Raw genomic sequence first — 25,623 nt, 5'->3', positions numbered from 1 at the left:
AAAAATGTAGTAACTCTGTGGCATGTCTTTAGGCTAGTCAGTCTATTTCAGAGACCAGTTATCTCTGGATGGCGCCACATAAACATGCCCTTTTCCAAAAAACTTCCATACAATTAAAGAAGTATCATGTATACCATTTCCTGAGGGATAAACAGGAATTATTAGGTGTTATAAACATTTTATCTTAACATATTGGTCTCCTATACTTGTACACATGAAAGATAAAAACTATCAGAGAAAGATATCCATTTTGTAGACCTTTCTGAAAAGTCTTTCTGGTGAATGTTAAGGTTTAGACTGGCTTGATCAGTAATTAAACATGGGTATTTGCGATCACAGACTACCCCCTCAGCCTCTCCAGGGATAGGGAAATGAGAGAAAGACTTGTGGGTTGGAAACTAAGACTGACTTTAATGAAACAACAACAAGAACAATAATAATAATTAAATAAAAAATATATATGAAATTTCTCCCACTCTACAATGACTATATTACCACTGATGCTGCAGAGCAGGCACAGGGAAGGTCCCAGCCTGGCCACAGCAGTAAGGAGTTGGACTCAGGAAATGGATCCAGGAATGCACGGATCCATAATCAGGGGCAAAAAGACAGATGACAATGGCCATCGAAGAAGAGAGTTTGACTCGCATAATCCCTCAGTTTTATACCAAGTACGATGTATAAGGAATGGAAGACTCTATTAATTAGTTTTGGGTCACCTGTCCTGTCTGCTCCTCCCTGAAGGCACAACCTGGTTTTGCCCCTTTCACTTATGGCATTCCACCAGCTTGAGGATGGCTTTGGTTTCTATAAGTATAAACAATGGCCTTCATGTATACCAACGTCCCATGTTAGCACTTCTTGGCAGAAACACTGTCTGAAAAACATGCAGTTAACTTTCAGAAAATGAAGTTACTTAGATGAGCCTTAGCTGAAAAATTAGAAAACTGATTTTACTTCAGTTCAAACCAGAAAGCTGAACTACACCTTTGGTGAGCATCAGGAAACTTTAAATTTAAAGTTGAATTTAAAATTCATTCAGCAGTATTAACTTACCATCTAAAGAATCAGAGGCTGAAAGCCATTCCAGGGAGTCCACAGAATCATGTGCTAACACTGGTGCAGTGACCAGATGAGGAGTCTGATTCCCATCCTCTAAATTCAGCCCATCAGGCAGAGAAGTGATGTCAGCCTCTGAGGAAAGCGGAGCTTCGGGCGCCAAACTAGCTTCAGAGTCCAGATTTTCTGGTCTTGGCCAGATTTCATTATCATTGGACTGTTCACTGTCTGAAGTGGAATCCGGTTTGGTGAAATCAAAGGGCAAGGTATTGCTGACAGTTGATTCATCTGCTGAAGGCCGTTCAGCTAAAAAGGTGCTGTCCTGGAAGGTAAACACACTATTAATATTTCCACTACTACAGGGGAAGCATTGGCTGTCCCTGTTGGACTAAACAAATAAAGGGTGTTATCAGCAGACAACAGCAAAATCTGGTAATATTGCCTCTGTGAGAAAGTAATCCACAGAGCAGGAGGTAAATATATACCCTTTGCTAATCATGTCTAATGTACATGTAAAATGCACATCCTTGGGAAATACATTTCATGTCCAGTCATGTCCACTAAAAAGGGAAATAAGCCATTCAGATTGTTTGGGGTGCAGCTTCAGTTAAGGTATTAAGAGATTTACCATCTATATTCACACAACCTCCTTTCCTTCTTTACTGAAAAAAAAATGATCTATTTCTAATTAAATCAAAAATAAATGCACACAGTCCTGCCTGCCTCCCTAAGGTTTGAAGAGATCTTAGCAGCTATTATTAATCAGATATATAATCAATACAGTAATTATAATATTATAAAAATGCCATGTATTGTATGTCATTATTGTATATTATTGTACTTTAATACTGGGAAAAATCAATCAAGGATTAAATTATTTGTTGAAGACTACAAAAGCAAGCTGACTGCCTAAACTTAGGAATTAGTGCTTAAATGTATACCTGCCCTCATATCAGTGCTGTGCATAGTCTGATATGGACAAAGACATCCCTTGGTGTGTGAAAAACTGCCAAACAATTTAACATAGCAGCAATTTACTAAGAACTAACTGACTGCTACAGGTAACAAGTAAAGTTAAGGGGGCAGTGGACACAGGTTTCTGTAATACTTATTACAGTTCAAAACAAAGTACTGATTTAACCGTTTCTGTAGCTCCCCATTCCTGTCTAATCTCTTTCTTTTTCTTAATTGGCATGAACAACAGGAAGGGTCCAAATACTTTTCTATTTGAAATTTTACTCCTGGGTAAAATTCAAGCTGCATTTGAATGCTTTGGAAACAAGCCAGTTAAAGTATTTTTATTTAATTATTTGCCTGCCTGTATTGATCACATTTTTATAGCCAGTTCTTACATCACTCAGTCTTCTCACATTTTTTAATTTATATGGTAACAATCAGTTGAAGAGTGCATATATTGTATAGACATGTGCTCTAGCAATTATCTTTTTTGGCAAAATTGACCATTATAAATAAAACTGTAAAAAAAAGTTACTGTTCAAGATTAGAAACAAATTACACATAGAAATTCCATAAAGAATGAATAAGGACTACCAGCAATAGCTTCTCAATACAGTTTGTTGGGGTTTTGGGTTGTTTTTTTTTTTATGTGAGCATTTAGTTGCCAGAGATTACACTTCATCATTTATTTGAATGTGGATAGATGTTCCTATGGCAACTAACATTATTCAGAGATTCTTGTTACAGTGCAATACATTATATTAACAAGTTTAATATCATATTGGCAAGTTCTGTTTTTTGCTAATGTCTTTTGAAAGGCTTACAAATATGACAGATGACTGCAAACACAGAACCCCCTCCCTGATTTTCCATTTTCTGCTGCCAGAAAGGCATTATATTCAGCAAGCCAGAGCATTCTACCTGTTAGAACTGAACAGAAATAACAAGAAAATACAGATTTTAAAAACTCGATTTTTTCTTCACTTTTTGGAGATCTGTAAACCTCAAAGAAAATAATTAATGACTAGTTAGTGTCATCTGCTGGCAATTAGATGGTGAAGCCATGATAGTGCCACGCTATGTCATGAGTATGTATGGTAATACAAATCCAACTTAAATCAGCTAAAAATTAATAGCAAACCCCTTTAACATAGGTAACAGTTCTACTTAACAGTATCTACTTGAACCATAAAGGTTTGACATCTGTGGAAGTAATTGGCTGATCCTTTCAGCCTTGTTTACTGTTTAAGTATGTTTACAATTTTCTTAAATTTATCTGAAGTTACTTTCTAGATTACACTTGATTTGCAGAATATACACAGCTGTTCGTTGGATATACTCAGTATCTTCTACATAATTATAGTTGTTTACAGAAGACCTAGATGACATTATTATTCATAGTCCATGATTAGAAAAACATAAGTTCCAGGAATTTTTCTTGCACATACTCTTCCCTAAAACTCATTTAAAAATTATTGCAAAGCTTTGAATACTCTAAAATCTTCTTGCCTGCACGTCTGTCAAAGCAACCACAGACAGAATGTAAAGATGGCAGTTTGTCATCTTACTAAAATGAACATCTGCAACGTTTTAATCTAGTTAGATAGCTCTAGAAAAGAGAAAGCTTTTTCCTGACAGTTAATTTAAATTCATATTTATCCACACTATATTTAAGCCATTTATGGCAAATCAATATGAATTTGCATCTAAGACATTAATGATTAGTTTTAAAAACTCAAGGAAGACTGGCAGGAAATTAAGATAGTTATAGCTGTGACTGTTCTAACAAGAATATTTGGGTTCTGCGAAGTCACTGAGAATTTTCTTCCATAAAGAATCCAGAAGTTGACCTGAAATTATATGTGTCTGTGTTCACAACATAATCTCGTAATGAACTTAGTGAAAACCTGCCATCAAACATAGGTGGGTCTGGATTTTGTAGCATGAACTGAGCTCATTTCTTCTTGGAAGGCATGTCTGTGTTACGCAACACAGTGCAGAGCAGAAAACTACTGGATAAATCTTTAAGCCCAGACAATGCACCACCATTCAGAAATTTTAGCTGTGGGTGGAACTAATTAACTCAATCTCATTGTCACGGGCACCTAACTTGGTATTTCAGGTTAGAGCCCCACTTCATTGTACAAATATGATCAGGGATACTAAGTTTCCTGCCCAGTGGGGAACCTGAGTCTTTATGCTAGGTTTTTCTGAAGGTAATCAGAGGAGACAATTGCAATTGCAAGAGAAAAGAAAAAAAGGAACCACTGGCTACCATTTTTCTGTATTTCATTTGATGGCATTAAGGAGATGGGCATCATTTTAAAACTGAACTGGGAACTTTCAGGGAAAGAAATACAGGAAAAAAATGAACATATGAAATTTGCACTTCTATCTATCTCTTCTAGCAGGCAGTTTTAATGCTTGCATCTATTTTTGCTTTCTAAAGAGGTTTTACTCAAGTATACAGTGTGCCTTCATTACAAATTATTCTATATTAACAACAGGCTAGAGAAGCTCTGTGTGTTGGCTGTAACTCTGTCTTGCTAAGTTGTTCAAACATGTCCAAAGACCACCACTCAGTACAATACTCACATCAAAATCTGGACGCTCCGGAACAACTGGATACTCAGTAATCCAGGATGGGTCTTCCGGTGTAGAGTGTAGTATTTCTTTCACTGTGGAAATAGAAATACTTGGAATCTAAAGGCTACAGTAGCAGTGTGAACAAATTGTTTGGAAGACTGACTGAAAAAATCTCCCTCATTTCAGATTTGTGACAAAGATCTTTTCAAAAAGTTTACTAGGGGAGATTTCATTTCTGGAAATGCCCCCAGATCATTGACAGGAAGTACAGATAAAAAATGAGAACAGAGGAATGGATAGCACTCTTCTGCCAACTCTAGCAGGGTCACCAAATACTCAACAATAAACCAGGTGTTTTCTTTGTGCTGCTCAAGGACAGCACAGGGCTACCAAGCTGAGGGTGATCTTAGTGTAACGTGCATCATGTGAACCACATTTCCCCTTCTAGTCCTGTTGGAATTTTTGGAAGTATTACTGAAATTGCATACCACAAACCTCAGTGTCAAAAAAGAAAAAGAAGAGTCTAATCTAATAGACTAAGAATAGGCTACTACTGCTAATGAATTGGCCTGGTTAAGATCAGAATAAAATAACCTACAAAGCGGTTGTTTTTGTTGTTTCTTTTTAATTATTCAGAGGGCAACTGAATTATTCGCTCATTAGAGGTTTATTTTACAACAACATCAGATGTATGGCCCACTGATGCATCATAATTAATACCCACCATTAGTAAGTTGAAGAGAGTTAGGGTCTAAAGACAAGGAAGTGTTTTCAAGCAAAGCATTTTTCTGGAGGATTTCAGCAATATAATCTCGGAAATCACTGATGGTATACACAGCTGTTGGATTATCCTCTATGCCCATAAAGGAGTTGTCCTCCACTTTGTTGGAATGGAGGTTAATCAGGTCCCAGGTGGCATTGCTGATGGCTTTTCCATCAAAGGTGACAGCATAGTGAACTTCCACCCCACTTCAGTTGTACAAAGAGAAAGAGAACACAGATGAAAGACGCAAGGGTTTCCAGCATATAGCAAACACAACGAATTTTTTCTAAGAACCTGTGTCAGTACCCTTTTTTAATACAAAAATATATTGCTTTAAAGGATTCTAAACAAAAATTTAATTCCTTTCACACTTGCAGCCGCCTGCCTGTGCTTTCTACCGCTGCAAAGTTCTCAAGGAAAAGGCTACCAGAATCCAATATCTGGTCTCATCCCAGCCTTGTAATTCTACTAGAGAATGATAGAGACACCACAAGCAGACCAAAACATTGGCTTTCTGCCAGCATTATTGGTGGGCCTGCCAGCATGAGTGATGATTTTACGATCGTGCCAATGAAGGGAATGGCTCTGAGGTACTAAAACAGCTAGGAAAAACAGGCTGCCTATAGTAACAACCTACAGTAGCAAGAGGAAGCTCTGATCACTGTCCTTGTGTAGTGACAATCTGCTTGAAATAATGTCTTTAACAGCAATAAAACAGTATTAAGTACAGTTCATAATTGAGAACGTTTTTTCCAGAGTAATTTGATAATTTATTTTTTAACTGTTTTGTATCTGTGTACTGCTTAGCTTTTTTCTTATTAACTCTCATCCATTTTCTTAATTTTCTTTTCCTGAATACATCTGGGTGTCCTACCTCACATGACAGCATAGGCAGCAATCAGATTTACCATACACTGGGCATGAGCATAAGGGAGCTTTAAAAAATATTACATATTTTAGCTGCACACAGGGCATAGCAAGATAATGTAGTAAACTGTGAAGTGTCAGAAAAACGTGATCCAAAGACAGGTTTTCCGCATTCCACAGAGCTGGACAGGATTATAAAATAACAGCTCTGTTCAGAGAAGCCTCTAAAACCCCAATACCAGATACAAGAGAGACACAATCAGCAAACGTACTGACTAAAACCAGGAACCTGGCAGAGTTTTGCCGCTGGGTCTCTCATTGAAATGAGCCCACCATGGGCACTGACTATCAGCAGAGGAAATAAAATAGGACAGCAGTACTGAAAAGGCACAGCAAAGATGGAATGCAGTATGATCCTCAAAATTAACGTTTGTATGTAATACAACTGTGTTTCCAGTTGCACTTAATAATTCCTAACTAATAACTATGCCACTGTCATCTGTCTGCAAAGGGCTAAAACATTAGGTGCTTGGAACATGGCCTTTGTGAATAGTTGCATGCATCTTAGCTTGCAGATCAGCAAAGTAGTAGAGGATGGCTTTAATTCACTATTGCCCATGGTAAGATTTGTCTTTTCTAACCTCTCTTCTAAAATTAAAATGCTCATTCTCTGTAAAACTCTTTGTGAAAACTGGTTATGACGTTGCTGAGAAATACATGAAAGAAAATAATATATCCAGTAAGTTAAAGACTTCAGCTCCTTTTCTGTCTTGTGAAATTCTTAAATTACTAAAGGATAATAATTTTGGATACTTAACCTGCATACGGCTGAAAAAACACAAGTCCGTACTGATCCCATATTTTGCTAAGGAATGTTTATCAAACTACTGGTAAGACATGCAGCATCTCTGGTCTTGAGGTAGCAAAGCCAACTGCCTTTGTTGCAGAACTATGGTTTTCTTACCAACTTTAATTTCTATAATAATAATCACCATCCCTCATCTATTCAAGACTTTGCTGCAAAGCATAAAGACCCTGAGTCATCATTAAGCAATTTTGTTTTCTTTACAAAAAAGGCTCCTATAAACAAGTTAACCCAGTATCTGACTTGTATTTAGGAAGATTTTCCCCAAGTAGTTTTTTATGACTTGACCTTAAATAAGTAAATTAGGTTTATCCATAATCAAAACAAAACAGTTACTTGGCCCTTCTGGTAGAATGCCCTCATATAATATTTATGCTGGATAACTATCTCACTCTGGAGCCAAAACTACAAATCCCCAAAACAGTGTCTTCCAGCTAAACACATTTTTCCATCTTTATTTTGACAATAGCTACAAAAAAAAAGTTGTCTTTACCTGTCGTCCTCAGGAGACCTGAATACAGAAACAAAACAAAACACAACAGCAAAAACTGTTAACGAATGTTACAGTTTCCTTTGCATCTTCTAACTTTAATACACTGCTTTGGTATTATACAGGGTGCACAAATTTGACAAAGCATGTAGCCAAATAGTTATAAGCTGCATAGTTATCCTGCCACATAACAAAGTGTTCTGCTTTTATTTAGCTGAGGTATTTCCTATTGATCACAAGGAATCAGCAGAGCACAACCATCTCAACTTACTGCAAATAATGCAGTTACATTGCTGTCAATACCAAGAAAATCAAGGCTCAGTAATTGTACCTAAATGTTTTGTTTACAAACACTTTGTTTCCTTTGTCGTGCACAGCAGAATACAGAGCTCAAATACTTTGGCAGAAATGTCAACATTTTATTTGTCTTCTCAAATGAAAAGCTTGCAAATGCATAAGACTGCAGAGACCAAGACGGACGGTTTCGCTACCTTCCAAGCTGGAAACTGAACACGGTCTAGGGTTCCAAGCATAAAACCTTTCTCACTATAGCTGCTTTGTTACCTGCATGTCTTCTAGTTAAAACATTCCAGCCAATAAATTCTAAGAAACACAGCTTATTAGATCTCAAAGAGAACGCAATTTAGATTAACTCATGAATAGTTTCATTAGGCTCTGAAAGTTATATGTAGACTTCACAATCATTTGTGATCTGGCATCAGATGTTTGATGCATAATAGGCAGGATTCACTTTTTCCCAAAATTAAGTTAAAATCTCATTCTGAAGCACAAATTGATTTGAGGAAACTAGTCTATAAGAAAAATATTTATAAGAATAAAGAGAGTTAAAACATTTCACATTATTTATCAAACTATTCACCCACCTTTGCTTTGATCAAAGGGAGGAAGACTTTTACATATCTCAAACATCAACCTTTAGAATAATCGAAATTAAAATTAAAAAATATGAAAAAAATTAATATGCCACATTTTTCCAAAAAGGTTTGTGTGTTCTCCTTTGTTTACTAAAACAAGTCAAAATCACTGAAGAAGCATCAGGTAGTCATTTTAAATTGGAAAAGATGTCTTACTTTTCAAATAAAAACTTGAAGAATAATGCCTTGCCTTAATGCCTTAATGCCTTAATGCCTTGCCTTAAAATGAATTTCTCTGATGGATGCCTTCCAGAAAAAAAGAGATGATTACACTTATAGTACTGTATTTCTATTCCAACCTCTGTACATAGAGGTGCCAAATATGAAACACTTGTCTTTTTTGTTAATACATCCTGGATTTTCCATGCATATGCCTGGCATTCTTCCAAGTGTGGCACTCACGCATCATGCCATCATACGTGATCAGTTTTAATCACTGCATACGCATTAGTATCTTTTTACCTGTAATCCAGGACATGAATGCTTTTGTATCCAGGTAGTTCTTCAAATACACTTTCGATCTATTGAGAGGGGAAAAACCAAAAAAATTAACACAGATTTCCCTCACCCTACTCAGTTAGTTAAAAATCAGGAGGTATTTCAACATTTTCTAAAACTGTATCTGAACTTTAATTTCTAATAGGAGAAAAACAGTTGAATATTCTCTTTCATTATGGAAGAAGAGTTTTGGTGACATTGTTTCATTATTAGAAATGGAAAAGGATGAACAACATCTAGCATTCCCAAAGAACATTCGGGGTTGGGGATTCCAACAGACTCCGCAGAGATCTGCATTGTGAATAGCAGACTATGTTTTCTGTTATTTATGCAGCACAAACCCTCTCTGCCCTAAAGGTTTGCACTACCTTCCAAACCAATTTGGATTAAAAAAAAAAATCAAGAAAATGCTTTGGACTTTAGCAACTTAAACCAGAGGAGCAGCTGCCACCATAGTAGGAACAGGGACCTCTTAGACTCCAAAGAGGCATTGATACATTACATACCGCAAAACACGTCTCATCTCCACTAAGCCAAACATACAAAGGGCTTAGGAGTAACTGGCAGTACTACTCAGAAAAGGCAATTGGGGCGAGAAAAATGGCAGCCTAATTCAATAGACCACTGTGTTACCTGAGGAAAACAAGAAATAGAGTATTGAAGGTTCATGCCCATTTGAGGTTTTTTATTTCCTTCCAAAAGGTCCTTGCCAACTGGAGATTATTTTTTTACTCCTCAAATTCTTCTTCCCCTCCCCAGTCTCCCTAGTTTTAAACTGTCTCTGGTGAGACTTAAACAACCAAAGTGCTGCTGGCTACTTTTTTTTCCTTCAAGAGCTTCTTTATCCAATAACAGAGAAAACCAGGCAAGGCATCAAAGGAGTGGAACATCCATGTGCCAGGTGGACTCTGTCCCATCTGACATTTCTTACACACACACACACATACACAATATGGTATTGCTACTTGGCAACACAGATAGGAAAATTAAGATGTCTAGCATACGCTAGCAACTTGTGACATTTGTGGTGATGCTTTTTGGCTGCCATGAGAAGTACATCTCTTTCCCATCTGGCCCATGATCTGGCACAAGGTTAGGCACAGTAAAAGGGATTCAACAGAGAACCCCAACTAAATGGGTCTAAGAAGGAAGCAAAGTTAGAGAAAAGATATGATTCATAATGCCCTGCTGTATGGTAGCTTAGATGCTTCTCCCAAGAGGAAGGAAAGACAAACTCTCTGCATCAAGAAAATTATGGTAATAAAATTACCAATACCTTAGACAAAACAAAAAAAATTATTGGAAACAATAGGGAGACAAAACTTAGGAGACAGCAGTATGATCATATTTTAAATACGCATTTGTGCATTGGTGGACCAGTAACTTTATTTGTAGCATACAAATTAAAACATTACATTTTAATTAAAATTAAATTAATTTGAAATCGTATTTCAATAAATGATTCATATGTGTGCATATGTATATGTTTCTACGCACATGCACATGTATATTTTTTCTTTGAAGTAGGTGCTTAACAGTTGAAATCGTGGTTCATTCCCACTGACTCCAATGAGATGTAAGTATGTGTTTAAGAACCGGCTGGAGGGTTTTAAAATGTGCTTGCAGGTACTACTGATTCTGGGCATAAAGGAGGAGTAAGAGTTGTCTTGCCAGTGTAGATTTCATAGAGTATTTTACTGCAGTGCACTATGATTCATTAGAAGAAATGTTGCTCCTTGTGGAAATAATGGATGAGATCTGCTGTTTGTGGCTTCTTCAGATTTCCCCATCGCCTACTCTGTATAGACAGATTCTCTAGACTGGTGCCAGAGTTTCTTCTACGTCCCAAAAATCTCAATACCACATAATCATTAAGATATCCCACATCCTATTTCAGTGCTTATCTTCTATAGGAAACTCAGAACATGCCCATACATGACTTGATAGACCTCTATGCCCTCTGTGTGCACTTCACATTAAAGCTGTGCTACACCTGAATTACTCGAGCTGCCTTCCAGGACTGCTTCAGCATAGGTTGATTGCTCTGAACTGTAGTCGATTCATGTCCTGCCTTCTAAGAGTGTAAGCAGGCAGGTTTGCCAAGACCCTCAAATTACCTTTTCACTCCCCAGTTTCAGATCAACTACATTATGGAAGAGTTCAAACTGGATGAGATAAGAAAGCAATGCAAGAAGCTCTAGGCAGATTGGCCAATTGAGAGATGGTAAATGTATCTTTAAGATTTTCAAGTCCTAAAACTTTAAGAACCAAGGACATTGCATCAAGAGGCAAACAAGAATCTTGTCACATCTCAATGTTTAAAAGCTCTGTTTGCAGTAACAGTGACAGGGAGAGGTACAGCAAAATTCTGAACTGATGGTAAGGCCAAAGTCAGCCATGGTAGAAATAGGTCTTTAATATGACTAAAATAAGTGGAAATATTTTTCATTTACTAATAGCACCTGGCTTAGTTTCTTTTGCTAACACGATGCAAAGCAAATAAAAGAAACCAGCAAATGTGGGGGAGAGAGCGGTCTCTCAGAAAGGTCATGTTTAAAGTATGTCTCCATTCAGGGGTTCAGTATAATTTTATGACCCTCCCAAAAAGCATACTTTCATCTCTTTTGCCTGCAAAAAATGATAGCAGGCCATTTCAAGAAAAAACACAAAGAAAACTATAGTAACTGGACTTAGGCAATTGGTATGCTACACACAACATGTGGCACTCCACTGCTTCAAAAAGGCAACCTGTCAGACAGAATGGTGTATTCTTATAGTGGGTGAACATTTTCCAGCCTGACTAGGGCAACAAAAGCCCTCAGCTGGTTCTGCTTAGCCCATGAGAAAAGGGCAGTCCTAACAGAGTTGTGTGTGCTACTATTGCTTTGCAGAGATAGCCAAAAGAAAAAGGAAGTCAGCGAAGATATTCACCTGAGAAATGAATTGTTCGGAGAGTAGTTGATGTTTTGCAGAAGTTGGGTCACTCAGATCCACACTGTACTCTTCACTATCAATCAAAATGCTAAACTCAATCATCTGTTCACTCACAGGTCTTGCTACCTTCTCATCTTGTTTCTTTATCTCATTATTAATCTGGAAAGAAAGGAAGAAGGGAGAAAACAGGAGGTGATCTAATGCCTTCTTTTTGTTTTACCTTTTGGTATTTTTCCAAGAAATAAGTCCTCTTTACTTACCACATATGATATTCCTACCTGTGCTGGATTTGCTCCATGTAAAAAGCATCCCTAGATACATATGTCTACATATGGTCTGCCATCTGGCAACAGCACACCACATTCCTAAGCTTGGGTCTAAATATCTTTCTTATGTAGGCTAGAAACCTCTCCAGTTGCTGCAAACCTGAAGGGTTCTTTAGCTCATGATGGGGCAAAAAACCTGAGCCCTCTCACTCAATGCTATATAGACAGGAACACCTCAGGGCAGTATCCACTGATGGTCACGGACATACTTAATGACATATGAAAATTGCAATCCAAAGCACAGCATGCTCTCTTGAGCCACCATTCTCTTGAGTGGCTGTGCAATGTATCAGGGAAGCATGTAGGTCTCATGGCTGCTACAGGCAGAAGTGAATTCCAAGTTTTTATCTAATTTGAACAACAGAGCAACACAGGAAGAACACTTTCTTCTTAGTTTCCTGATATTTTACAGCCAGCATACTTTTCTTTGTGGTATACTGAAAGACATGAGAAAAACTATGTCTTGATTCACGCTGTTGTGTTCTAAAAAAAAAAAAAAAAAAGAGATTGGGGGAGATGGAAGGCTGGCTTAAGTTCTCTTTAGTGAAATAGCCAAATGTCGTTTTTTGTTGTTGCTTTTTCCCCATTTAAAGAGAAAAAAAAAAAGAGACCCAACAAAGCAGACCTTCTCATAAAAACTGCAGCCTGCGTTGTGAATGGTGCAGGAAATGGAAAAATTTTTCTCCACAAAGTTTAGCTGCCACAAGTGAGCCACTCATATGTTGCTTAGGGACCCTCTAAAAATTATTAGTTAAATCCTCTTCCCCCCTCCCCAACCCTTTTATAACTAGATAATTTTCTTAAGGAACATAAAGACCGGTACACTAATTAAAGCTATTTAGCATTTGAGAGATGCATACTTGGCAGGCATATATGTGCTGCTACTATATGACTGTTGTTACACTATGTAGTTTGAATCATTTATCAGTCCCTCAAAGCCAAAAGTACAGTCAACATATGAGCGCGGTTGATGAGCTTTGCTCACTCTTGGTCTTGTATTCTGCAAGGCATTTTGGCTGCTCAGAGTGATGATGAGGTGTGATGTAACTGTATAGAGTGAAAACACCATAGCAGCAGCAATCTAATTCTGGTTTCTTTCTGATTTACTGAGTGATTCTATTCTCTGCTCAGGCAGAAATACTTCAGGCAGTTCTATTTCAAAAAAGAATAATGGTGTACATGGCACCAAACCACAAGTGTCCTTGGTATATAATATAAAGTCAGACCCTGGACTTGAGTCAGAAGCTGTCTGCTTGTTTCATACTCAATATTTATTCTTGGAAGCACAATATCAGAGCTCCACAGTCAACCCTGAAAGCTCTAGAAGAAAGTATACTTTGGCATAGCTTTGTTTTGTGGCCATACCAGGTTACAGAGCAGAGGGCATTTGAAGTCAGTACCATAAATCAGTTTCTACTTATATGCAGCATCTGCAGCTCTGTAAGCTTCTCAGTAAATCCACTGAGAGTTTCACATTTATAAGAAGACAAAAGCCAACTGATTCACACCATTGGTTGGCAAAATTTTCTTCAGTCATGTAGGCCCATGAATCCTGCAGATGGATTCTAGATTTTCGGCTTAAATTTTAATCCAGAGGAGATGTTTCCTGGAAGGAAATACTTCCCTGGGACCTGTGTGGTGGTCAGCACTTTTGAATGCCGTGTCAGTCTTACAGACACATTTTAAGGACTTGATAACACGGTAAGAGTGACTGCAAGATGAAAAATAAAATTCCACCTATGCCAGGAAAGGAAAAGGAGCTGAGAATGAGAAGGAAACTTCAGGGCTATCCAGGCCACCTCTCTGCTATCCGACACAATTGTACCATGTGGACCCTCAAAACACTGCTGCAGCAGTTCAAGGTGTATTGTATTTCTGTGGGAATAATGGTGCTCTACATTCTTCTTGGAGCTTTCAGAAGCTCTGGGCATTCCATATCTAGTCCTACGTCACAAGTGAAATCCTCACCTGATAACTCAACTGATCTATTCTCTTTCACTGTCCGGGAAGCGGCATTTCAAAGCCTCTGCAAATGAAAAAATACTGACCCAGGAAATTATTTTAGAACTTTCTAAAGTTTATGCCCTGTTTCTATGAAATCTTAATTTTTGTTAACAGTATGCTAACACAGTATGCTAACAACACCTTTAAGTACTAGGAAATACAAATGACCACAAATAATGTTATTTAGGAAAGGCAACAAAATGCTGAACTGAATGAAAACACTCACAGTAGTGTCTGCATCTTCGATTTCGCGGACAGTACCGCCCACAGGACTCTCAATGGAGATCTCATGGGGGGGAGGAACATTGGCAGCAGCATCTGAGTTTAAAAGAGAGCAGTATTATTTTGTTTGGGATTTTTTTATACCCATGTGCATGTAGATACACACAAAAGCAGTTCAGCAAGCAAAAACTAACAGTAAAATTTGATTCCTGTTCCCATCATCATGACAGAAATGACACATGAAACACCTGAAGAGTCTGAGGAAAAAATATCAAATGCACTACAGAATAAAATGTTAATGTTCTGTCCAAGTAAATCGTATTTTTTGGAAACATGAAGTTAAGTGCAATAAAAAGTGCACAGAACTAGTTTCTCAAGTAGAATTTTCGTGATTCATACAATAACAAAATAATGTCAGCATATAACATATCTCCAGCTCATAAACAGCATTATTTGAGATGCAAAAATTCACAGCTCTTCCTGAAATCCTCTCAATTTTCTAGTAATTCAGAATCAGTCTTGACAGGAGTTAGATGAAAACTGACCTCTTAATGTGGTAACATCAGCATCCGAAGCTGGAGTTGGAGTCCCACTACTGCTAAATAAAAATAAAATCAGAAATTGAAGGTGGACATGGTGAGATAGACTTATTAGTTTTTAATTTATCTTTGATTTTGATGCCACACCAAAAAGCACGTTTGCAAAAGAAATTTGTCACACTACTACTTCACTGGTAACTTCATAAAACATAGGCTTTCCCATATTTCAGTGATCTTTTGCCACTTAAACATTGGGTGACTTGCACCACACAATACATAACCCGCCTCTCCAGGTTGCTGACTTCCTTGTATTCCAGCTGGTGGAGTCCCACCAAAAATATATTTTGCCTTCTAGCAGTTCTGTAAAGGAAGTAAATGTGAAGACCAGAGATAAAACAAAAAGATAACTTGTAACATCCTAGAAAATGCTCAGTTTTTAAAGTACCCTCTAGTGCACTAAAACACCATAACTATACTAAAATCACTGCAAGAAGATGGGTTCTTTTCATCATGACTTTTACTCTGCCTATTTGCCAATCTTCAAAAGGCATCGGTTTCCAATCCAATTATTGCATTCACACACACACAAAACAACTCTAAAAACAGATAAAAATCAGGTGAAGACTGTCAGCCTTAAAACCAACAGCTTTGACATGGCCCTTATAGCTCCTTGAGTCCAGTTCTCTAAGCCCTGAGCCACTGTAAGTCACCAAGACTAGGAGACACACTTTGACAGAAACAATCTTCCCTGAATGAAGAAAAAAAATTTTCAGCTTTGTTGTATTTTAATTACATTCAGCCCAGCCTGGAAGACTGGAAATTTAAGTGCTGGAGAGAAACTTCATCACTTCAGAAAATCATTGAAGTTCATTGCATTGAGATATTTCGCTCACTTCTCATGAAACTCCTTTTTTATTGGTGATCTGGTCATATTTGTGCCATAAAATAAGTGTTGCAGCAAAAAGACTTTACTATAATATATACAAGCACTGATACTAAGTGAGCCATAGTCCCTAGCCTTGCCAGGTATGATTTTTTATTCCACTACTAGATTACTGATCTTGCAGTCTGTCCTCAAGCAATACTCCAGTCAAAGTCAATAGATATTTTCCCTCTTTCAGGACATATAATCAGTCTCTGTATCGCTCAAAACAACAAAATCTTCCAGCAGCAGCCAGACAACCAGAACCAAAGTTACATACTAAAGATACCGGAGCACAAGCATATGATCAAACGTATGATAGTGTCACTGTGTTAATACCTGAAACTCCATCTCTCTCCCTGCCTCTCACAACCACATAACAGTCATCAATAAACAGAACTGAAGACAAATCTGATATATTTTCTATTTAAGCCAAGGGAGGCCAAGGCTAGTCCAGTGCATAAGTTCAAGGAATGTTAAAATGGCAAGTTGAGGTCTACACAACAATTATAAAATATTAATGAAAATAAAATAATCTCCTGATGAACAAAGGAGAAAATACTTATTCAAGAGCTTAAACAGAGCCTTCATTTATTTTCTTGAACAACTAAAGCCAATGAGCTCCATGTGAGCTCTGAAATCTACAGTTTCTTCATGTCTGCTTCCATCTCGTGGACACTGGTACCTGGTTTCAGCCAGCACAGAACAAGGTAATGCTACCAATTCTTTGACAACCTCAGTAACTCTTGGAATGATTTTCAAGACTGGAACACCGTATATTACTAGCAAGTACAATTTAGACAAGATGTCCTCTCTTATCTTCTCTGATCTCATGTATAAAGAGTCACAAGTAACTAATTCAAAAAATATCAACTCCTTTCTGCTAAAAAAAAAAATCACAAAAATCCATATTAAATGGATTTAGATTTTCTTAAGAATGCTGGTTATAATTTAGTTCTCTTATTTTTTCCCCACCTTAGAACTGAAATAGAAACTATTGCTTAATTATTAATTGGTCAGATTAAATATTTCCCAAATAAGTTCACTGAACTATAAGGATGCATTACTCTTACCAATTTCAATAGGCATTAGATTACATCTATACCAGACTTTTACCAATTAACAGTATGAGTAAATAAAGCATTTTACTACATCATATTTAAAGTCGTTATTGTTAGAAGCAAATAAGATTCAATTTTTCAGGAGAGGTGAAACAATCTGGGCTTTTACTTACTACAAACTCTTTAGCACAGCTAAGATGAGAATAAAAACTCAAAACCAAAGTGATGTGCAGTGAAATAACACTGCTACAGGATTTGTAACGTTCTGTTCATCTGAAGTACTCAAACACATATAAAAACATTAGCTGACCTTGTATGGACCCCTTTTTCTTTAGAAAGGGGTGGCAAGGAATAGGACTTGTTATGGTAGGAAAAATCATGCTCAACCTGAGACTCAAGGGACTCAATCCAGCTGCCCACAGGGTGATGCCTATTACACTTCAAGATGCCTCCAGGCATTTCTGACCTCCAGCTGCTGCCCCAGAAGGCACCTGTCAACTGCAGATCCTACATCACGCCTGCTAGCCTTCTGCAGATGAGATCTGTAACTTGGAGCATCTCTGAAATATTTAATCATCTCACAAACTGAATTGTGCATCCTGTTCTGTGGTGAGTTAGTCTTAGCTAAGGGCCAAATGCCCACCCAACCACTCTCTCACCTCCCCTTCTCAATGAGACAGGAGAGAAAATAAGATTTAAAAGCTCGTGGGCTGAGATAAAGACAGGAAGATTGCTTACCAGTTGTCTCCATGGGCAAAACAGACTCAGCTTGAGGAAAATTAATTTACTGTATATTTAAATAGATTTAAGTATTGAGAACAAGACAAAGGCTAAAACACCACCTTTCCTCTACAGTTCCCCAGGCTCAGCCTCACTCCTCTACCCAGTGTGGGTTCTGCGGGGGCAGCAGTTCCTCCAGGAAATATCTATGTACTCCAGCATGAGTCTTTCACAGGCTGCAGGGAATACCTGCTCTACCATGGAGTGCCTCCTCCTCCACCTTCAGTTTTGGTGTTTCCTATGCCACCATTTCTCATTCTTCTTGCTCCTTCATCCTCACCCTGTGCAGGTTTTTTCACTCTTTCTTACACAGGCTCCTCCTGAGGCTCTACCGTCACGTTTGAGCAGCTCAGCCGTGCCCCTGTGGTGGGGCCATCAGATCTGACTGGAACCAACCGTGTCAGCTTAACGCAGCCCTGGCCTCTCCTCAAAGACACCATCCTGCAGTTCCTTGCCAGCACCTGGGCACCCACACTCAGTATCACAAGATCACTTTTAACTGAATTGCTCGAGTTTTTTTTTTTTAAAAAACTCAAAGTAGGCAAGAAAATACAAGAAGAATGCTATCATATAAAACACACTTTCTGAAGAAAAAGAGTTTGCAAACAGAATAGCCTAAAATTGGTTTTCTAGGATAGAGTACTACTTCTAGATTAGATTACTAGTTATAGATGGATGAATCAAAATAGAATTCTCCAGTGCTTCAAAGGTCCCAGAGGACTCTCACTGCCACTGACTTAAATGAGCAACAGCCCTCTCTCCGACAGGCTGCTTTGGTTAGGAACATCAACTTAGGTGTCTGGCAACCACAGACCAAACCAGGCCATGGGGCAACCATGACAGTGTTGAAAGGCAAGGTTAGAATAAAGCCACTGTCATTCACAGTATAGTAAACTCGTCACCTTAAGAAGCAACAGGACATGCTCTTTGTCAAGGCCAGGTAATACATTCTCACCGGCACTGAGACACTTTTAAATACAAGCCCCAAAGACCTAACCAATTTTCTGACAAAACTCCAGATCACAGCTGGCTGAAAACTAAAGACAAGGTCTTAAATAACACCTAGTAAAACCCTAATCAATGTAACCAATCACAACAGACAAGTACCAAATTTGGTAAAATTAACAGTTACCACTTTTTCTCAGGAGAATAAACATGCTGGTTTAAGAAACTGTGCTATAGCCAACCTCACTTTACGCACAATGGTTTTTTTCATTGCTTTACTGGAATGGTGGGGTTTGCTTTGGTTTTGCATCTGTTTCTTTTTGCCTTCCACTTCCCTCTAACATTTTACTTTTTCAAATTCTCACTTTATTATCTCCCAAAAAAAGCAGCAATACTACTAGGTATCTCTAAGGAAGCCACTCAAAATACACAGGACAATGCATATACTGATTTGCCTGAACACAATGCTCTTTGAAGTAAACACAGATTCAAATTCCCCTTGAGCCATACCATTTAAAATATTGGGGATTTGCCCCAGGACTAATCCAGGGCTCAGGCTTTATTTTTAACTATACCTATACAAGCAAGCCACTCCCACTGGAATGGCTGTATTCCAGCAAGAGCTCATTGTGAATTTGAGACACATACATATGAAATGTAGTTTCTATTGTCCTACCTGCATGAGTGATGCTCTGGACCACCTTGGCTGAGCAGTAAGCAAAATATAAAAACATGCACAGATGTATGGAAAGGCAGGAAGGAACATGCACAAGCAGATGTCTAAGCAGCCAAATGAACAACACTGCACTGTGTTTCCTTGGCAGAAACAACAAGATTCACATCACACAGCTCTGTTAAACACTTGGATCCAGGCAAGTGTAAGACAAGACCCATAAGGGGTCTGAGGAAAACAGTGCTTATAGGTAGCCCACATGTATTCAACACACCTACAACACACACAGCTCACAAATAAAGCCTCTATTTCCCTTCTTCAAGGGAAGAGCATGGTGAGAACTTCTGTGTGACATTCGTAATGTCAGGAACGGACTTGATAGGTTCCAATCCACCATAGCGCAGAGTGTGCCATTGACTCACAGGCAACTGTAGAGACTAAATGAGTTCTTTTGTGCAATCATGCCATGTTATTAAGGAAAAATACCACTCTGCACCTGTCAGCTGGGGCAGCAGTGATACAATTTCTCTTCCCCATGAAATTTTATAAAGGTAGCAGCAGTTACAGTTTTCTCTACATTTTTCCTGAAGATTTAACACAAACTCAAGTCTGTGATTGAAGAAGGTACCATCTTCAGATTTGTACTGCATTTTCTGGACATCCATCAGTTTATTTATTAGTTTCAAAGTCCTAAAGTCTAATTTGTAATGGCAAGAATTTAATTTTTTTAAATATTACTATTTCAATATTCATAGGAAAGGAAAATAATTCTATAGTCTGATATGCAATTTCAGAAGTATTTTTATCCAAGTACAGAATGCAAGACTGAGCCTTTGTATTCAGATTTTCTCCTTCTAAATTGTACTCATATTTATCTTATTTTTTGTTTAGACAGTTCTTGAATTTTGACCTCTTGTTTTTAGTTAAAGCAGGACAAACCTTTCATATTTTCTACCTGACAGTAGAGAGCACAAAAGACAAAATACACAACCGAAGAGGAGGAATGTGGAACTCTTCACATGAGGTAAAACTGTGCAGATGCTTAAAAATTTCTGAAATTAGCAATATCGTTGCCAAGTCCACATGAAGAGAAAATAAGGAGCTCAGGTATGTTTCTACTTCACTACAGGCAGAACTGCTGAACTGTTGAAATGATCCCAACACAGAAGACAAACTTTTTTCTTTGATAAAACACATTTAGATACAAGGTACAAAATTTGAGTTGATACATCATCAGCCTTTGTTGCCACCACTGATGAAATATGGATCCGGAATTTGCCAATGCATTTCAAAGCAGAGAACAGAACTGGACAGAACAAAGGAGGTCTGGACATTATTTATTGAGACTAATTTCAGTAAATGCTGCATCTGCAAGTACCAGTCAGAAAGAACGCGTGCTTCTGTTGATTTAATTTCACATTAGTAGCTACATATGAAGAAGTGAAAAAGTAGTGCATTATATTAATCCTTTTCAACTATCCCTTAATCCTTATGTTTTCTTCAGTATGTTATTGTGCAGACAGCATTCAAACAAGGCTATGACAAAAGCACTCTAGTTTTCTACTGCTGCAATTTTGTGCTACTCCTTTGCCTTCAGCTGATTCTCAAGATCTGGCTTTTGACTCCCTAGGAATTAGAATGGCTGTTCTACTATCACGAGATCTACTCAAATAGCGAGAAAGTAAAATTAATTATGCAAAGTTGCAACAACATACTGAATAAAGCAATCATTAAAAGTCTTCAGCTGATGCAGTGCTCCCACACTTCCAACTGAGTAAAACTCCATAGTGTCTGCTGGGCTGCTCTTTGCACATGTGGATTATACCCCATATATTACTTTTCATTTGAGGTTTTCTCCTCAGTGGCACTTAGGTTAAGCCCTCAGTCCCTTAAAAGGCCAGGCTAGCTGAGCGTTTAACCTACGTGAATGCGTGCACTGGTCTTACGGGAACAAACTTTCATCCTGCTGTTACGCAATTGTCAGTAATGCCGGATTGTGAGTTATTCTGGGAAGTAAATTACACAAGTACAAGCCACCTTCCTGTAGGCTACACTAAAACTATCCTAGCATTTAACTAGCTGAAACTACCTTTTTCCAGTTAGATCAATAAGTATTGACATCTAGGTGGGATTATATGAGATGTCTTAAATTATTTAAGTCACAGCTTCAATTCTGCTGATGTTTATAGCTTTTCAGCACAGTTTAGCTTTAACATAGAAAGGTAACGCGGTTAAAATGACTGACAGATATCAAGTGTCTGTCTTCTGTTCTAGATCAACCCCAAATTTAGAAGTTGTTGCACAGAAACAATTGTTTCACTGCAAAAAAAAGGAAAAAAAAGTCAAAGCTCATAAAAAGAAAACACTCAGTTTCTTGTGCCTTGGTTATGCTCTAGAAAACAAACCTACTACAAGGTTTCCTGTGTTCTTATCAGTGTGAAGACAGAGTGGGAAATATGCCTAATGCTAGGCCTCCAAACTGAAGTGACTGCTTCTGCACATTTATTAGAGAAATGGGAGTTCCCCAGAGGACATGTAAGAGCACCTCTGATAGACACCTACTTCGAGGCACCTTCAGGGGTATCCCGTCCTTCCCTGGAAATATGGGAGCCTCACGTGAACATCTCAGCCAGGCATTTAAAGCTGGTGCTTTAGGATAGTCCTACCATCCCTTGAGATGTGAGACTAGATCAGTTCCCTGTTCTGATGCAGATGCTACAGATGGGGAGCAAGACAGCTGTGCTCAAATCGCTGCACTGTCCTACGCTGGACCAGCCTCTCTCTGCACATGTGACAGTGACTGCATGTGTAGTCACTCCGCAGGTGTAGCACTGCCCACAAAATAGCAGAATGACATCCACATCTCCTTCTGTGTAGGAGGGACTTGACACTGCGTGCCTTAAGGACTAGGGGTGATCCTATTTTGGATACTTCCTCTGACCTCTTCCAGAACGTTTTAAACGTTTATTTTCTTCTGATATCTCACTGGACAGACTAGTATATTTTTGCAGGAAATAATAACGTTGGCTGTTGGCAATGCTGAGATAGCTCACTCATTCCTCTTGATGGAAGATGTCTGAAGTTAGATAGGACAACTTCTATCCACAATAGCCAGTTATGGCTTTGGTTTTACATGGTGCTAGCTTACAAACTTCACGTCTTAAACCATGAATGCTCTAAGATGTCCAGAACACTCTTAGAATAATTTTGTGTTAATATTGCCAAAATAATTTATATTAATTTCTTCCTTGTGCTCCATTATCCAAAGCAAATCTGTTTCTATCTCGTTGTTTCAGTCCTGTACCACCCTATGCTACAAAACACTATCATATCCAAGCACAAGACAAATAACAACTTTTAGAGGAAAAGATATAGTAAAACCAATGTTTGAAGTGACAGTGATAACAAAGACACCATCCTAAAGCTATTAATCTGAAGTAATATATACTAGGATAAAAGCAGTGTATTTTTGAGAAAGATGCAATACAGCCCCTCAGAGAATTGAGTTGGGTAAAGCTTGCCAGTTGTCAACTGGAGCCTCTTTAAAGCCTGTCACAAAACCACATAAGATAGCTTTTGTGCAACTACATCATCAATCATTTTGATCCACATTTCAATAAAATGTAAGGCCTGTTTGCACTGTTAGATTGTTTAGCCCAGTGCATGTAGTGACGCTAATCAGCATTGACTCTAACTCCTCTCCTATATCTATCTCTATCTTAACATTTCCTAAATGATCACATTGAGCGATACAGCAGGTTTTCAAACTCAAACTTTTTCAGAAAGATAATTTTTTTTTCAGTTTTCAACATTCAATCTGAGATAACTGTAGCTCTGAATTCACATTTTCTGACAAATAAGATGTGGTCCCATTCCTGTAAAGAGCCAGTCTAGATAATGACTGATGCTAATGAGAAAGAATCACGCCCACAAAGTTTACAAAAACAAAATTATTTTTTACAATTTATTTTCTGTTTGAAAACAAAAGCAAATAGAAGTTTGGGCTATGCTGCATTCTCAACAGAGAAAGTTCTGGACAGATGTATGGTACCCAGTTGACCTGGAGGCTTCCAGCAATGCTTATGTCAGAGGAGTGTTCAGCTCAATGGGATAGAGAGAAACCAACCTCTTAGGAATAATTTTTGCCCTTATTGTCTCATGTTACTAATTTTAATATATAATGTTGTGGTAATGAAAACAGTATAAGGACACCTAATTTTGGGAGTTTGGGGGGGGTTAAAGTCTGTTAAGTGATTTCTCTTCCCAGTAAGTTAATTACTGCTATTTGTCATAGCTTTATTTGGCCTGTAAAGCAAGGAATTGAACCTGCCAGTTTTTTAGATGAGTTCAGCACTGGGTTGTTTGGGTTTGAATTGCTCTAAAAATAACATCTTAGATTAAGTTCTGAGCAGGAAGGGAGTAATAATGATTTGAACTGTTTTTTCTTCTCATTTAAAAAAAAAAAAGGCATTAAAATAGCAGGTCAAGTTCAAGTTTGCTTTTTTAAAAAGAAGCCACAGTTCAGTCTAGTTTTCATTCTTATTGCCTTGTTAAAAGTATGAGAAGCCCAAGCGGCCAAATCACTTGTAACTGTTTTTAGAGCACGTCTCTCAAAAGTTTTTTTTTAAAAAGTATTTCAGAAACATACTTTCTTGCTTGTTGTAATAATGACCGGGACTAACTTAAACCCTCTGGGAAGGGTTCTCAGGATAACAAGAACATTAATACAAGTAACTATGAACATGTCTCTTTCCCAAAATAGATTTCCCCCACTAAACCTCTTCAGGTAAATAGCCTGCATCTGTGCCCGACGGCCAACAAGGTGATGACATACTTAAGCAAAAGTACAAGCCCCAGATCGGCTGAGATATTTTGAGCATGTCAAGCATGATAGGACAGCCTGAGAGAGGTTCACATGCAGGAACCACAGGACTTCACCACACTTTGCTGTAAGCCCTTTAGCACAAAGGTGAATTTTGTTCATCTTAAGTGCACAAATCAACTCAAGAACTGGAGAAAGAACCAATCAGGAGCCTTTAAAAAGGGAAAATTACTTACCTACATGACCAATCAGTGCAGGAGCTGACAAGAAAAAAAGAGAAAAAATGTAACAAAACTTCACAACTCAGCCCCACTGTCATCTCCAGAGAGAATAAAATGCACACACAGATACTCACCTGCCCATTGCTTCCTTTGTATAGGACAGTTTCTGGAAAACAAACAAACCAATTCTAAATGTACTTGAGTATCATAAGATGAAAAGAAATTGAAATGCAGTTTATACTACTGTTTCCCCCCCAAAAAAAAAATTCCCTTTTCTTTGTTCTATGCTCATTTTGAAATTCAAAATTTATTAACAAAGCCTCTGATGAAAAGAAAATTTGTCTTACATTTCCAAAATACAACTCAAACTCAAGAACATATGTTTTAAAGACCACTAGGTTTGTCAGAAGATGCTCTGCATTTTTGCATTTTCCTGCATTATTCTGCAGGAATAACGTTCTCTCACCTTAGAGGAGGCTAGCAATAAAATCCTATTAAACAAGTAGTCTTAAGAAATACAACATTACTTCTGCTACTGTCCATAGATTTAAAATCATCTTTTTGAGAGTACAAGTTACAGGTTAAATAACATAGTTCATGATTATAGAAGTGACAGGTATGATTTTTTCTCATTTATGGGTGTATAAAGACTAAGGCAGGGCTACACAGTTCACGTTTTTTCATGGTATTGGTGCCATTGGTTCTAGAGAGGGGTTAAGGGAGTTTCTGCAAAGAACCCCACAAGAAGTGGAGGAGATCATGAGGAGTTTGCTGCATGATAGTTACTGAGAAATAATGCTGTACCAATGTGAATGGAATATAAAATATTTATAGAAGATTATTGTCCAGCCACAAAGTTTCTGTTTCTCTCTGGCTCTGAGGGGGAAGGGATTGCTTAAGAGTTTGTTTGTTCGCCTGGCTTGCTTTCTTTATACAATCAATGCAGATATATTTTTCACTAAATACTCAATCCAAAATGGAGCAACCCAAGTATCCACTTTGAAGTTAGATTACAATGTACTTAATAAATACTATTTCCACTTGGAAAACTTCTCTGTAAAACACCCATGTGTATTTGGGGACCTAAGGACTGTCACTCTAAGATATCCTGATGATTCTTTCTGTGAAGGAAGAGTGAAAAGGCAAAAGAGTTA

The 25,623-nt window shown here is 37.9% G+C and overlaps 1 protein-coding gene across 6 annotated transcripts in view; it reads right to left on the bottom strand.

Moving 5' to 3' along the window:
* The window catches only part of IMPG2 (interphotoreceptor matrix proteoglycan 2), a 65,891-nt gene that overhangs the window by 17,988 nt on the left and 22,280 nt on the right, over positions 1-25,623 (bottom strand). For 3 of the 6 annotated variants that reach the window (XR_008448974.1, XM_054061361.1, XM_054061378.1), the window contains exons 4-14: positions 24,604-24,635; positions 24,485-24,508; positions 19,430-19,459; positions 15,052-15,104; positions 14,511-14,602; positions 11,952-12,113; positions 8,985-9,043; positions 7,591-7,608; positions 5,327-5,571; positions 4,612-4,694; positions 1,057-1,381 (exon numbers count right to left, since the gene is read on the bottom strand). Coding sequence is in view for 5 of the 6 variants with exons in the window: in XM_054061361.1 (XP_053917336.1) it covers positions 1,057-1,381; positions 4,612-4,694; positions 5,327-5,571; positions 7,591-7,608; positions 8,985-9,043; positions 11,952-12,113; positions 14,511-14,602; positions 15,052-15,104; positions 19,430-19,459; positions 24,485-24,508; positions 24,604-24,635 (1,123 nt within the window). In the remaining variant the exon portion in view is untranslated. The remainder of the gene's footprint in view (positions 1-1,056; positions 1,382-4,611; positions 4,695-5,326; positions 5,572-7,590; positions 7,609-8,984; positions 9,044-11,951; positions 12,114-14,510; positions 14,603-15,051; positions 15,105-19,429; positions 19,460-24,484; positions 24,509-24,603; positions 24,636-25,623) is intronic. The other 3 variants (XM_054061370.1, XM_054061385.1, XM_054061394.1) reach the window with 3 other exon arrangements.

Source organism: Cuculus canorus, chromosome 1, assembly GCF_017976375.1.
Source record: "Cuculus canorus isolate bCucCan1 chromosome 1, bCucCan1.pri, whole genome shotgun sequence".
Taxonomy (NCBI): domain Eukaryota; kingdom Metazoa; phylum Chordata; class Aves; order Cuculiformes; family Cuculidae; genus Cuculus; species Cuculus canorus.
Note: the sequence above shows the minus strand (reverse complement) of the source record. Positions and strands in the feature narration are given on the sequence as shown.